Source organism: Saccostrea cucullata, unplaced genomic scaffold, assembly GCF_032062105.1.
Source record: "Saccostrea cucullata isolate Sc308-1 unplaced genomic scaffold, CSIRO_AGI_Scuc_v1 ctg2397, whole genome shotgun sequence".
In the NCBI taxonomy this organism is placed as follows: Eukaryota; Metazoa; Mollusca; class Bivalvia; order Ostreida; family Ostreidae; genus Saccostrea; species Saccostrea cuccullata.
In genome coordinates, this window is record NW_026940797.1 from 24,459 (window position 1) to 40,000 (window position 15,542).

Here is a 15,542-nt window from a genome sequence, read left to right on the forward strand (position 1 = left end):
AAATAAAAAGTTGGTGTGGCATTCCACCTTAAAGCAATTTATACAAATAGTACAATAGACATTTTGTTCAAACTATAATATTTGATGAATAATACTATATTATACAATATATGTAAGAAACACAAAATTCTACTGTCTTGTTACCAGAGGGGCTATCTCAAAATTCAAAAAATTAGCAAATTTTACTATTTTTATAGAGTATTACAAAATATGACATACACAATGGATTCACATGAAAACATAGTAAAAATATTGGAGATATTCTCAAATTTCTATGTTTTAAATTTCAACAGCATATATTTATTACTTTTTCATTAATAATATTTTTATTACCCCTTTCTTTAAGAGCTACAGATTATCATAACGTTAAAAACACACTGCAAGGATGTCAACTTACCTATCAATTGCAAAATCGGTTAAAAAATTAGTTATATCAAATTTTAATTACATTTTCATACCTATAATTTCTTAATTTTGTTTAATATTAATAATTAAGTGAAAAAAGTTGCATTTGAACAGTAAGTACGCTTCATTTTACTATGATGCGCGAAATATTGTGCATTGGAAACTATAGTCGGCCCCCTTAAAAGGGATAGGATGAAAAAAAGAAACCTTAAAGTTGACAGAGACACTGTTAGGTAATAAAGATATAACATAAAAGACATTTCTGTGGATGAGAATGTGCCGATAACAGGCGCGGATCCAGAAAAATCATAAAAATCTGTTTTTCAAGAACATCAAAGCTATGATTGGTCATATTTATATGGAAGCGTCCTCATGTGGTGTAGATTCAAGTCTGTTCAAATCGTAACACCTGTGTAGAGTAGGGCCACAATGAAAGTTCAAACTCATAGGAAAGAAGTCAGTTGGTCAAAAAAAAAAATGTTATTGTACTCAGTTGTGTAGATTCAATTTTGTTTAAATCATACCTCCTCTCACTTTTAGGGGTAGGTCGGGACCTTTTAAGTATTTAAGCTTTTTAAAACTATAACTGATTTTTGTTTTTTCCTAACAGTGCTCAGGTGAGCAATGTGGCCCCTGGGCCTCTTGTTTACAAAGTTGTACTAGAAAAAAAAATCTTTAAAAATCTTCTTTTCAAGAATGGAAAGATTATTAATACATTTATCCTATATTGATATGGTGGTATTCTCAAGTAGCCCCTCTCCCCCTCCCCTCCCAAGTAAACTTTTCAATACTGAGCTTATTTGTGGTTTTACCTAGCTCATGTGCTCAGGTGAATGATGTGGTGTCCCACGGGCCTATTGTTGTTAAAAAAGTTGTGTATTTCCATTTTTAAAAAAAAATTTGTTTATGGAGTTTATTTTTTAATGATTAGTTCTTTAATTGATTAGTATAATTATTTGTTAGTTTTATTGTTAGTTTTATATGATAAATGATACCATGTCCCTGCAGAGTGAGAGAGTTCGCTCATACACACTGTGCATGCACCCCCACACACACACACACACACACACACACACACACACACACAACAAAACACACCAAAAGAAAAGGGATAACAGAAACCACGAAATAAATTTTCATTGCGAAACTGTAGCACAGGGGCGAACAGGGATCTTGAATTTTGTATTTTGACACTTTCCCTAGAAGTATCGTTTTGTAACATTTATTATCCGTTTCGGCAAAATTGAGTCTGAAAGATGTGATGTTTCGATGAGGTCGATATCGCACAGGACCAAAAGACGAGAAGTAATTGTCAAATTTTGGCTGTTGTGATGTGTAAAGATCGATATTGAGATATAAATAATATTCGATGGGAACTTTGAGTTAATTTACAGGTTCATAGAAGAAACTACAGCATGATTGGAGAGCTTACAGATAAAAAGTCATTTCTTGATTTCGATCAGCTGATTGACGTGGAAAATTTTCAGTAGATCTAGATCTGTTACAAAATGAATATCATCAGGCCTAATTTTTAAAATTCATGTTTTGTTAAATGTTATATTCGCCAAATTATCAGTATGGCTAGTAAAGACGACAGTGATTCTTTAGAAAAATATGTCGGCCATCGTAGGGGAAAACAGTACAGGTGAGACTTAAAATTACATTGGAAAAAAGTTTTCAGCTTGCAAATGATGTTTTAAGTTGTTTATAAAGCGCATTCATTTTAGAATCGCTCTGTTTTTGGCCCAAAATTAAAGATTTTAGATGTGAGTCTTTTGAGGGTGCTTTTGACTTTTGACAACAAGAGGATGTTGGTAAAATGGGTATTAAAACCTGACTGGGTCAGGAGTGGAAATTAAGCCTTTCTTTTACTGCACTTTATTAGCTCACCTGAGCCAAAAGCTCAAGTGAGCTTTTCTGATCACATTTTGTCCGTCGTCCGTCTGTCTGTCCGTGTGTAAACTTTTCACATTTTCGAATTCTTCTCAAGAACCACTGAGCCAATTTTGACCAAACTTGGTACAAAGCATCCTTGGGTAAAGGGGAATTTAAATTGTTAAAATGAAGGGCCAAGTCCCCTCACAAGGGGAGATAATCAAGAAAAGACAAAAATAAGGTGGGGTCATTAAAAAATCTTCTTCTCAAGAATCACTGGGTGAGAAAAGCTGAAACTTATATGTGGAAGCATCCTGGTATAGTGTAGATTCTAAATTGTTCAAATCATGACCCCAGGGGGAAGGGTGGGGCCACAATGGGGAATCAAATTTTTACATAGAAATATATAGGAAAAATCTTTGAAAATCTTCTTCTCAAGAACCACTGGGCCAGAAAAGGTGAACCTTATGTGGAAGCATCCTGGTGTAGTGTAGATTCTAAATTGTTCAAATCATGACCTCTGGGGGAAGGGCGAGGCCACAGTTGGGAATCAAAGTTTTACATAGAAATATATAGAAAAAATTTTTAAAAATCTTCTCCTCAAGAACCACTTGGCCAGAAAAGCTGAAACTTAAGTGGAAGCATTCTGGGGTAGTGTAGATTCTAAATTGTAAAAATCATGACCCCCAGGGGAAGGGCGGGGCCACAATTGGGAATCAAAGTTTTACATAGAAATATATAGGAAAAATCTTTGAAAATCTTCTTCTCAAGAACCACTTGGCCAGAAAAGCTAAAACTTCTGTGCACATGAAAGCATCCTGGGGTAGTCTAGATTTCAAAATGTCTAAATCATGATCAGTGGGGTAGGGTGGGGATGCATTATGTATTACAAGGGGGAAATTAAAGAACTTTTTTTCAAAGCTTGTCCAGGTGAGCGATGTGACCATGGGCCTCTTGTTTTTATGAATCATAATTTTTATTATAACCCACGCAACCAGTTGTGTGAGGTATAAAGTTCAAGTGTTTCAACTTGAAAATTAAAATTAAGTCCATTTATTTACACTTGTCATGCGTTGCACAAAATTTATTCAAACTTGATGTTTAGGACACAATGTTAGATGTGCATATAAAACGAAATCTAATTTATTTTTTCCTGACAATAACATAAATTTCCACAATTTTGAATATAGAGATGAACAGTTTGTCAGCACAATATAATCAACTGCATAGAATTTGCTCAGACTTGCATGATTTTAGAACAAGTGTGTAATTGCACCAGGAAATTCTGATTCCTTTATTTTTTCGAATGTGAACTCAGATTTTTTTGCGATATCTTGAATATAGAGATGAACAGTTTGTCAGCGCATTTTATAAACAACATTAGGCCAGGTAAAATTAATCTTTAGACATACCTAATTTGCAAAAAAAGTCGGATTTTATTTTTTATTTTTTATACATTAAATTGCATTTATATATAGGCCTAAGTATCAACAAAACAATATTCACTTGTACACATTTATTTTTCATTACCTTAATGCAAATATGAATAGATTTAATTCTTTTAAATATTCCAAGAAAATTTTTGCTTTAAAAATTAAATATTTATTGTTAATTAACAAATTATCAAGTACACATTATACGGCACACCATGAACAAAATGTTTTTATGATATCAATAAATTTGTATGCCTGACTTCTTATTTTGCAAAATCTATATAAATGTTCTAATAATTATTTTGAAAAATCTGGCCTTCTTTAAGTCAGAAAGTCATGTTGTAGTCCTTTTTTTTATTTCAAAGCAAAGTCACGCAGCTTGTAGATCATTATATATAAATTTAGGTGTCAAACTTTGTCTATTTTTACTTAGGACACATCTGTGTAGATGTGCATATTGCCAGTGAAATTTCTATATGTGTTTATTTTTTCTTCTCTGCCTTTTCTATACTGACAAATTTCTTTTCCATATTTTGACATATAAATGAACTTTTAGCACATTTTTCTCATAATCAACATGGCGTTTTTGCTATAAATAGACTTTGCAGATATTTAGAACACAGTGTGTATATGTGCACCAGGAAATTTGATTCCAATTTTTTACTGAATAAAAATACTGAAAATACCTAAAAATCAAAATAAAAAATATAGAGATGAACATTTTGAGAGGGGCGGGCAACTCCTAAAGATTAATTTTATATGGCCTTACTGCACAGAATTTAGTCAAACTTTGAAGATATTTAGGACGCAATGTGTAGATGTGCATTTGACCCAGGGAATTCTGATTCCTTTATTTTTTCTGGGATTTTCGGCACTTTGAGTTTTGGCAGAGTGTGGGGTATGTGAGCTTGCTCACTTTTTTTTTTATTTAATTCAGTCATGCTATGGTCCAATTCAAGGTAAATCATGAAAATATTGTTTCAAAAAGAAAAATATACATCATTCTCTAGACATGCAGACTAGACAAACCAAGTTAACGGAAGTAAGAAATTGAGACTAAAAAAGACTCTGAAGAAAGAGTCCGCACATGCGCAGATACACAGTGCAGACAATGTCGATTTTTCATGGGTTTTGCAAAACTGTCCCTGCAAAGTTTTATGAAGTATGGCAGTTATACCAGTATTCTGAAATACACAACATAAAAGACGTCTTTAGAGATCGTATTTGTTATATTTTCGATTTTATTTGCAAAAAAAGAGGTATTTACTTTCGAAGATCAGTCCTAGCAAAATAAACCTGTTATTATATTTCTGGTGAAAATTGTACATTAAAAAAAAAAAACAATCTTTGTGTCTTGGAAGTAAAATTTAAGCTTCTTTATCATAGGAATGACATATAAAAAATTTAATCCAGGAGACAATAGATTAAGGTTAAGAAATTAATTTTAACTGGCCGTACTGAACCACATGTCATTACTCATATATCCAAAATCACTATTATGCAAGAGTAAAGAAGCAATAAAAAAGTCAACATCAACTAAATAAATTAATAAGTACAATTATATTTATTCAACAAAAATTCAAATCAAGTCACAGTTTACAGTAAAAGTCACCAAGCGCAAGTCTGCTCCAGATCAATATTTTGAAATAATGTGTAGAATGATAATATCAATGAAATACGTTAATATTGTTCTGGAAGCAGGCCTGCACTTTATCAATTTTATAGTATAATTTGTCTGAGCAGATTTTGTCCATTTTTATCTTCTTCCTAAAAAATTAGACAAATTACTCCAAATGATTATTGAGGTCATAACAAAAGTTGTCAATAACCAAGGAACTAAAATATTTTTTGTTAATTTAGATTTAGATTTCTCGTAGAATATATAGAATTCAGAACATTTCAACAAACTTTCAAAATATGACTTATGTGGGGGCAAATTTAAAATATTTAATATACCACATATAGTTTTTAAGTTTTATGAATACAGTCATTTCATACTCTTCATATAATGTAGCAGTCCTTTTTTCAGCATGGTATTAATTTACGCTATGTACGCGGTCACAAATTTCCGAGGAAATTTGTTCAAGCGTACTTAATATAAATGTAAGGCATATAGTGATAGTCTAAGAAATCTGGGGAATTTTCTACACGCAGATTAAAAAAAAATTGAGTTTCCGCGGAATTATGACCCTGTGGAAAAAAGTATGTCTACAGTATTTTAAAATTTCCTTTTTATTTAATTTTTTTCCCAATTAATATCAAATGTTTATCTGTTTAATTAAGCTACACCCTTTCTACCCCTCTGATAGGCCCCTGCTTTCTGGTCAGTTTTCTTAGTTATTACAAGATGATGTCCTAATTGTCTCCTGTTTACAATTAACATAGAGACAGATCTAGGATCTTGGTTTCTGTAATATTTGGCATATATCCAGGTGATCTTAACATTGTGCATGTGTAACAGTAATGGTATCACTATCGTATACTGGTAAAAGTGTACAGTAGTTTCTTTATCATAAACAAAATGGAACAAGACTCTTTGAATTATGAAATAATTACTGAAAATAGAATTTTAATTGTTGCTAAATATTAATCAAAGTACTCAGAAGTACAGAGAGCCGGGCTCATTTACAGAGTAAAATGAATTTCTTACATGAATCATACGTTTATATTGTATTAACAGATAAATAACAAGAATATCAGATTAAAAATTCTGTTGAAAAAATTATTCTAAAACTAGCAATATAAATTACACTGAATAAGAAACTGACAGTGAGTCTTCGATCCAAATACCACGGTCTGATTTTGTCAGAATCAGAATTAATCTGGTACCGCAGCTGAGCGTAAACAAACAGGCCAGTCTGGTTCCCTCTCCTGTGTTTCCTCGTTAGTGTAGAGAAGTACGATAACACTGATTATCAGAAATCCTTACGCTAATAAACTATGTTCTTTGACTTAAGACTGAAGTTTTCAAAGTCATTACTACTAGTCTAATGTTTATTTATTGAGATAAAACTTCATTTTATTTATGTTGCTTTATTTAGCATTTGTATTATCTCAGAAGCGGTTGAGAGTAAGAACTATATTTTTACACGTAACTTTAAAATGGCGACTATGGGGTTGACATCCTGTCTTGAACAGGATGACATAAGCCGGCAATTGCTCTTTGAGCTATAAGTTCGGCTAAAAATCAACTGAACATTATTCTATTAGACTAGCTCCCAAACTCTACATTTTTAGCTCACCTGAGCCAAAGGCTCAAGTGAGCTTTTCTGATCACAATGTAAACTTTTCACATTTTATTTTCTTTCAAGAACTACTGGGCCAATTTCAACCAAACTTGCTACAAAGTATCCCTGGGTAAAGGGGATTCAAGTTTGTTCAAATGAAGGGCCATGCCCTTTTCCAAGGGGAGATAATTATGAATTAGAGAAAAATTAATGGCATTTTTAAAAAATCTTCTTCTCAAGAACCACTTGAAACTCATGTGGAATCATCCTCAGGTAGTGTAGATTCAAGTTTGTTCAAGTCATGACCCCCGGGGCTAGGGTGGGGCCAAAATGGCCGATCAAAGTTTTACATAGGAATATGTAGGAAAAATCTTTAAAAATCTTCTTCTCAAGAACCACAGGGCCAGGAAAGATGAAACTCATGTGGAATCATCCTCAGGTAGTGTAGATTCAAGTTTGTTCAAGTCATGATCCCCGGGGCTAGGGTGGGGCCAAAATGGCCGATCAAAGTTTTACATAGGAAAATATAGGAAAAATCTTTAAAAATCTTCTTCTCAAGAACCACAGGGCCAGGAAAGATGAAACTCATGTGGAATCATCCTCAGGTTGTGTAGATTCAAGTTTGTTCAAATCATGACCCCCGGGGCTAGGGGGGGGGGGCTAAAATGGCCGATCAAATTTTTACATAGGAATATATAGGAAAAAGCTTTAAAAATCTTCTTCTCAAGAACCACAGGGCCAGGAAAGATGAAACTCATGTGGAATCATCCTCAGGTAGTGTAGATTCAAGTTTGTTCAAATCATGATCCCCGGGGCTAGGGTGGGGTTAAAATGGCCGATCAAAGTTTTTCATAGGAATAGGGAAACCTTTTAAAATCCTCTTTTCAAGTACTTCAAATCCATGCTTAGTGATATTTATATGGAATCATCCTCAGGTAGTGTACTTTGTTCAAACCATATCAGTAAACTTTCAGTTCTGAGATATGTGCTAGCAAATTGCTCAGGTGAGCGATGTGGCCCCTGGGCCTCTTGTTTAAAATTAAATATTATGTGTACTATATGCAGTACTAAAACCTTATAATGATAGAAACTATAATCTTTTACCGTTTAGGAGATGAAATCATTTGACATAAATTAAGTTTTAGAAATTTCTTTGTGTTCTTTTTCTGTTTCTCTTACTACTTCAATACCTTAATTTTTTTGTCAGAGAGAACTTACTGCATATAATCTGCAATTTCTGTATTCAGAACTAAATATTTATTTACTAGCTAGACCGCCACTATGCCACATAAAAGTATTCACTGTACTTTCATAATAGTGTTTCCTGAAATTTAACATCGTTATAATCACTCTTAAAACGATTCATGCCAGAGATGAAAAAAATTGCTTTGTTATAAACATAATTGTTATATTTGTAAAGTGTTCAATATAGTCTAAAGTTAAGGGGGCTTAATGAAAATCATTTCTCTTTAAGCTTCGATCAATTCATTATATTAAGTATTTCACTATTGTAAGCATATAATGTTTTTACTATACCCATAGTGTAGCAGGAAATTGCAGAATTGCTCCAAAAGGATTTTAGATACTACACTGTATATTTATACCCCCTGCTTGGGTATGTCCGTCTTTCTGTTACACTTTTGGGTACCTATCTCTTATCCGCAACTCCTCTCATACCACTGAATCAAATTTGACAAGGGCACCGCTAAGTGAAGCATCCCCTCGCAACAGGACATTCACTGGAAATGGCAATATCTCATGAGAGATAAATTCTCTCGAGGGACGTTAAACATGTTAAAGATTGATAGTACAATGTATTTTATTTAATGTCCCTCTCAGGAATGTTTTGCTCATATGAAGGCTTGCCGGTGGAGAGTTGCACATTCTTTCCTATTATAGGAACTGACGACCATTGAGCAGTGAGGGATCATTTTGTGCCAGCATCTATTGGGACATGGACCCGTGGTTTAAACGGTCTCATTCGAAGGACCAGTCTCCACGTCCCACAAAGGGATTCAAACCCGCAACATTTGGATCAACTCCCTTACTTTTGACAAAATTATTGTGTTGTTGATCCATTTTTTTTTTTACAAAATGCAAAGTGCATAGCGTCTTGGTGGGGGGAGGGGGGCATAACAGGGATACCTAATTTGGGGTAGTAAAGTTTATTATAAGATATTAAATTGTTTTTTAGCACTATTTATTTTTTAAGCAAAATTATCGGGATGAAGGATATCTATTTTTAACAAAAATCAAATTGCATAGCATTTCAGAGGGGGGGGTCGAAAAATAAAAATAAAAATAATTTTCAAATTTGACATATTTTTTCTCGAATAGCATTTGCATAATACCATGCATAAATAATTGGGCAGTTTCCCTTATACCTAGCAGAAGCATATCACGTATGCTATATATATAAGTTTCAGTAATTTTAATTATTTTCCTACCTAAGTATATCTCACAGTTCCAGGCAATATGCATTTTTTTCGTAATGAAAAATAACAATTTACATATGTACATCGAGAGGTTAACTGAAGTTGTGTATTGTATTTACAGCTTTCAGGAATAGCGTGCACCCCAAATTCCTAGACACCTGTTAGAATTTGATAATGAAAGGCAAACCGCGACGTTCTTCAGATTCTTTTAATATGGTTCCTGCAGGCTCGATACGCCTTTTAAACTTTAAAACTGGCTCTTAATCTGGTTCCCTTAGTAGCGGAAATGATTATTGTCAACTCGTACATAAAATGTCAGGGTTTCGAGACAGTGAAAACGCGATATCTGAAGAAATATTTCAACAATGAACTTGAAAATGAATAGGCTTTATCTTTTTATACTGTCACACAAGTATGTAAACGCTGAGAGTGGTTAATGCAAAGGTTCTCTGTCAATCTTGCCCACAAATGATTATTGTCAACTTACATAAAATGTCAGGGTTTCGAGGCAGTAAAAATGCGATATCTGAAGAAATATTTCATCAATGAACTTGAAAATGAAAAGGCTTCGTCTTTTCATACTGCCACACAAGTATGTAAATGCTGAGAATGGTTAATGCAAAGGTTTTTTGTCAATCTTGCCCACAAGGTGTAACGAACACACACACATACGCACATTCGCGATGCTATATCCCCTCCGCAACTAGTTGCACGAGGGGATAATAAGACTCTCACAGAATCTTTATTACATATTGCCATTGTGCACCCCCTACTTTACTTTTTGATCTGACACTGACATTTTTTGGATTTCCCATAGCAAAACATGGACACTGCCATTATATTCATATGGGAGGGGGGGGTTATCATTCAGTGAGCTCATTGCTCACAATACCTCTATTTTTTTCCTTGATTGCCAATAGTCATTGAGAACATCTCTACCAGGTCCTTAAGGCATTCTCATTTTAACTATCATTTTAACTAATCACTATCTAACATCTGCCAAGTGGGCATCTTGTCATTAAGGCCAACAGAAAAAAAATCCATACACATAATATTACTGTATGAAAAAAATTGCCAAGTCATTTTTATTAAGAATAACCTGTACCAGTCAATATACAGATCTATTTACTGATCAGTCCATAATGTCTGTGCATGCTGTTTTTCAGTAACTCACATTCCAGGTAATAATTAACTCTAAAGGTCATATTAAATTAGCTTTCAATTGCAATGAGATTTAAATTTATATCAGAACTCTCTCTGACTATGTCCCTCTTTTAACTTAATTTACCATTTAATTTAACAGAGCTGTCGAAACAAGTACCAAAAATCAATATTCAAGGACTACAATTTGTATTTGAATATTCCTCAATGATATATTTTAGGGGGTTCAGGTATAAATTTTCGATGAGATATATTCAAATAAATATATTCTAGCACAAACATAGACACTTTAAGGGATATAAAAAACTTTACTTGGTGAAAAAATTCCAAGTAGAACAGAAGTTATGAAATTATCAATGTTGTGAACACTGCTATTTTATGTAAGAAATTTTACTATTAAAGAGTACCTATTGATGGCACATGAAAGGAGGAAAAATTTGTTAAATCTAGGTAGTTTTTAAGGAACGAGTCTAATTTTATTTGGAAGTATGGCAAACTATATATTTTCAGAAAGGTCTTGCAAGCCCTTATTTTCCGTTTCCATGCCAGCTAAAAAATATCCAAGATGGCGGCAAAATATCCAATATGGCCGCCAATAGTGAAAATGGCAGATACAGTCTTTTTGATACAATGCTTTCAAATTCTAAGGAAAAAATAATGAAATTTTATTAATTCTTTACAATTTATTACTTTTAAAAGAATTATAAAAATAGTGATCTTAATCAAATATGCTTACAGTTCTGTCTGGACATCAATATGAAAATGGCAAAGATTGGAAAAAAAACATTCACTACAGTTAATTCAAAACTTTATTTAAAATTTGTATAGATCTTTCAAATACATGGATATAAAATTTTTGGTATCAATCAATAATTGTATATATTCAGTCTAAATTATCCACGCTTCCTGGACAAGTTGAATGTTAAGTCTAATATCCCAGACATCTGCTACTACCGGCGGGTACCATAATCATGATATGGAACGATTCTCGCATTTTCCCGATGTTTGACTGTATATACTCACTGAAAAAAAAATAACCACAAAGTATCATGTTCACACAAAGAAATTATAAATTTTTTATAGGGCCTAGTTAGAAATAAAACAATAAATAAACATTTTCTTTTATCACATTAGAACTAGTTATTATACAGTACGTTATATGTATTTCAGAATCTAGAGGAAATCCTGGCAACAGAATCAAATTTGTACATTTATATCAGTGACCTTAGTAGATAGGACCCTGTTTATCCTGTTTATGCACGGGTAGCAGGAAATTATATTATTTTTCATAGATTTTTTTTCCCAATAAGTCGAGTCTAATATCATTTAATGTCACATTTCTATTTTCTCTTGTGGTTTTACGACACGAAAGTGTGCATGAATTTAAAAGTACATAGAAACTGTTCGGGGTGACGACTTTTGATTGGAATCCGGGTGAATTATTTTCCGAAATTATTACAAAACCACATTATGCAGATAGGAAATTTTCTCAGCTTTTTTATAGTGTATGTTGCATAAAAATATTTCGATTACTTACTGTAGTAAAATTGACCTCTTTCCTTTGAAACGAAAATACATAATTTTCTGCACATTGTATTGAGATGCAACATTAACAATGTTGATCTTCAAAATGTAAGCTTTCCTGTGATAGGTCAATCTCGTTAATTCCTTAAAAATCGCCTCCCGGAAAACCAATCAAAATTACGCTATCAACGTCGCGAAGAAAAATATACACTGCCATGCATCAAAGGGGATCCAATTTTTGCACAACTTCGACCGGATTAATTTTTAATGCAAACTTTTCAGAATGACATAACACACACATCATACGAAAGTTCAAACAATGTAGAAAAAAATCATTATATTTAATTTCTAGATAAATATGAATAATAATGCAAAAATTACGTTTATAAACATCGATAAATTGTGTGTAAATGGCCCAATTACATAGGTACTTCGGGTTACCTGAACCCCCTATATATTTGAATTATATTGTTCTAAAATCTTATACATGTATACCAATTGCAAACTTTAGAAAATTTGTGTAATGAAATTTTTTTCAACTTGTAACTTTTTGACTTTGATCAAAAGGTTAGAAATTCATATACATGCATAAAAAAGGTTTCCAGAAGATATCTTGATGTGATGACTCTTAAGAAAGACCCTTAATGATTTAGAGGCCAAAGATGATATTTGGTCAAATGTTCACACTTTGTATGATTTGATTGATTGATTTTATATAGTTTAACGTCTCTCGAGAGAATTTTTGACTCATATGGCAACGCCACCACTTGCAGATAGAGAGCTACAATTTTTGTCCTTTACTGGGCAATTTGGGCCATTGAGCAGTGAGTGATCAGTTTTTCGTGCCAGCACCTTAACTGCGACACGGTACCTTGGTTTATATGGTCTCATCCAAAGGACCGGTCTCCACGTCCCACATTGCACATAATGAATGTATAAAATGGGTTTCCAGATTAAATTCCAACAGTATCATGTATAATTAACTAACAATTAAAACCAAAAACAAGATTCCTGTTAATTTTATACTGAAATGGACAATTTCAAGGCTAAAAAATTTCATACAGTGTTTAATAAAATTGTGAATTTTTTTTTTTGGGGGGGGGGAGATTAAATTGCTTATACATATAAATAAAGCAAGAAGCATATATTTCCAGATTTCCTGAAATATATTTACAAACTTGCATTGATCAAGTAATCCAAATTTATATTAGGCTACATGTAGCCTGCTTCAGGACCCATGAGTACAGAATTGACTCAATAAGGTATACTGATAGTATTGATGAATGCAAGAATTTGTTTGATCAATACCCAGCACAGCATCATATTTTATTCATGGTAAATTCCTATTTTTTCATGGTGAGATACTAGTCAATTAATAATTTGAGTGAAGGAAAACCCTCGGCTGTTCTCATTTATAACCTATCCACATTTTTAACTTCTTTAGAACCACATTGCCTGCAATCTCAATCAAATTCCGCAAAGAATCCCCAGATAAAAAAATCCAAGTACAATGAAGCGCATTGAAGTGGTAAAATTTCCCGTTTGAATGGAACGTTTTGAGCTATCTTTAGAACGTTGACTGTCATACAATGACACGCCCATTTCTTTAGAAAAGAAAAATCGGTCAAATGGTTCATTCGAATACCTGTAAAACAGGTATTCCATAAATATAATAGCCAATCAAATTGACGGTATACATAAACACAGAGTAAGCACGTGTTCGACCGATACATGTGTTATGGAAACTCCAATAAACATGAAAAATTCATAATAATGTACAAATTCGTTCCAATACGTGTTTTACAGAAGCTGGAACTCTCTAAATCTCTTCTATAACTTTAAAAATCTCCATATCGGTGTAACTCATGTTGCTTGTCGCAAAGAGTGGGGTGTATGACGAATATTTCTTGTTCGTTTCTAAAGAAATAGGCGTGCCATTCTGCTATGATTGACGTTCAAAACATGAATCAGAACGTTTCATCCAAATGGAAAATTTTACCACTTCAATGCGCTTCATTGTAAGTTCAAAGAAAGGCCAGGCATCTTTCTAGTGAAAAAAATTAAAAAAAAGTTAAAACTAGAGGTACTGTGAGCAATGAGCTCACTAAATGATACCCCCCGCCTCCATATAGTAACATGTATAATGGCAAAGTCCATGTTTTGCTGTGGCCGGGAAACTCAAAATATGTGTTAAAAGTAAAATAGGAGGTGCACAATGGCAATATGTAATAAAGATTCTGTGAAAGTTTCATCAAATTTTTCAGTGGTATGAGAGGAGTTGCGGATAAGAGATAGGTACCCCAAAGCGTAACAGACGGACGGACAGGACAGACGGACGGACGGACGGAAATACAGACGGACGGAATTAACGAATATTTCAAGCGGGGGGTATAATAAGGGTGAGGTACAGTCTAAATGACATCATTTAATTTTTTTTGTAAGGCCCCACTTTTGCAGGATGTTTCTTAATTTTTTAAAATCAAAACCCACATGGGGCAGGGAGAACAAAATGAAATATATAGAAATACCATAGAGCTGTTTTTAATGGGGATATCATTGTGAAAGTTACAAATTCACAAAAAGAAAATGGCTCAAATTTTAGCTCACCTGAGCCAAAGTCTCAAGTGAGCTTTTCTGATCAAAATTTGTCCGTTGACTGTCTTTGTCATCGTTGTTGTCATCGTTGTAAACTTTTCACATTTTCATCTTCTTCTCAAGAATCACTGGGCCAATTTCAACCAAACTAACCACTAAGTGTGCTTCAGGGAATCAAATTTGTTCAAATGAAGCGTCACATCTCTTTCCTATGGGAGATAATAATGAATTAGTGAAAAATGTATGACATCTTTTAAAAATCTTCTTCTCAAGAACTACTGGGATTGGAAAGATGAAACTCATGAAACTCATCCAAGGCCCAAGGGTAGTGTAGATTCAAGTTTATTCAAATGATGACCCCCAGTGGTAGAAATGGGGCCACAATGGAGTATCAAAGTTTAACATAGGAAAATTAAATTTAGAGAACATTTTTTAGCTCACCTGAGCCAAAGACTCAAGTGAGCTTTTCTGATCACAATTTGTCCGTTGTCTGTCGTCTTCGTCGTTGTCGTTGTAAACTTTTCACATTTTCATCTTCTTCTCAAGAACCACTGGGCCAATTTCAACCAAACTTGCTACAAAGCATCCTTAGGTGTAGGGGATTCAAGTTTATTCAAATGAAGGGCCACGCCCTTTACATAGGGGAATATTGGGAATAATGAAAATTTGGTGGTATATTTTAAAAATCTTCTTCTCAAGAACCACTGGGCCAGGAAAGATGAAACTTATGGGGAAGCATCCTCAGGAAGTGTAGATTCAAATTTGTTCAAATCATGACCCCCGGGGGTAGGGCGGGGCCACAATGGCGGACCAAAGTTTTACATAGTAATATATAGGAAAATTCTTTAAAAATCTTCTTCTCAAGAATAACAAAGCCATCATTGATC

The 15,542-nt window shown here is 33.5% G+C and overlaps 1 protein-coding gene across 1 annotated transcript in view; it reads left to right on the forward strand.

The window, feature by feature from the left end:
* Nucleotides 1–1,659: 1,659 nt before the first annotated feature.
* Nucleotides 1,660–15,542, forward strand: part of LOC134256347 (oxysterol-binding protein-related protein 2-like) — an 85,284-nt gene continuing 71,401 nt past the window's right edge. The window contains exon 1 of the mRNA XM_062738993.1: nucleotides 1,660–2,050. Within this exon, the coding sequence (XP_062594977.1) occupies nucleotides 1,983–2,050 (68 nt within the window). The 5' untranslated portion in view covers nucleotides 1,660–1,982. The remainder of the gene's footprint in view (nucleotides 2,051–15,542) is intronic.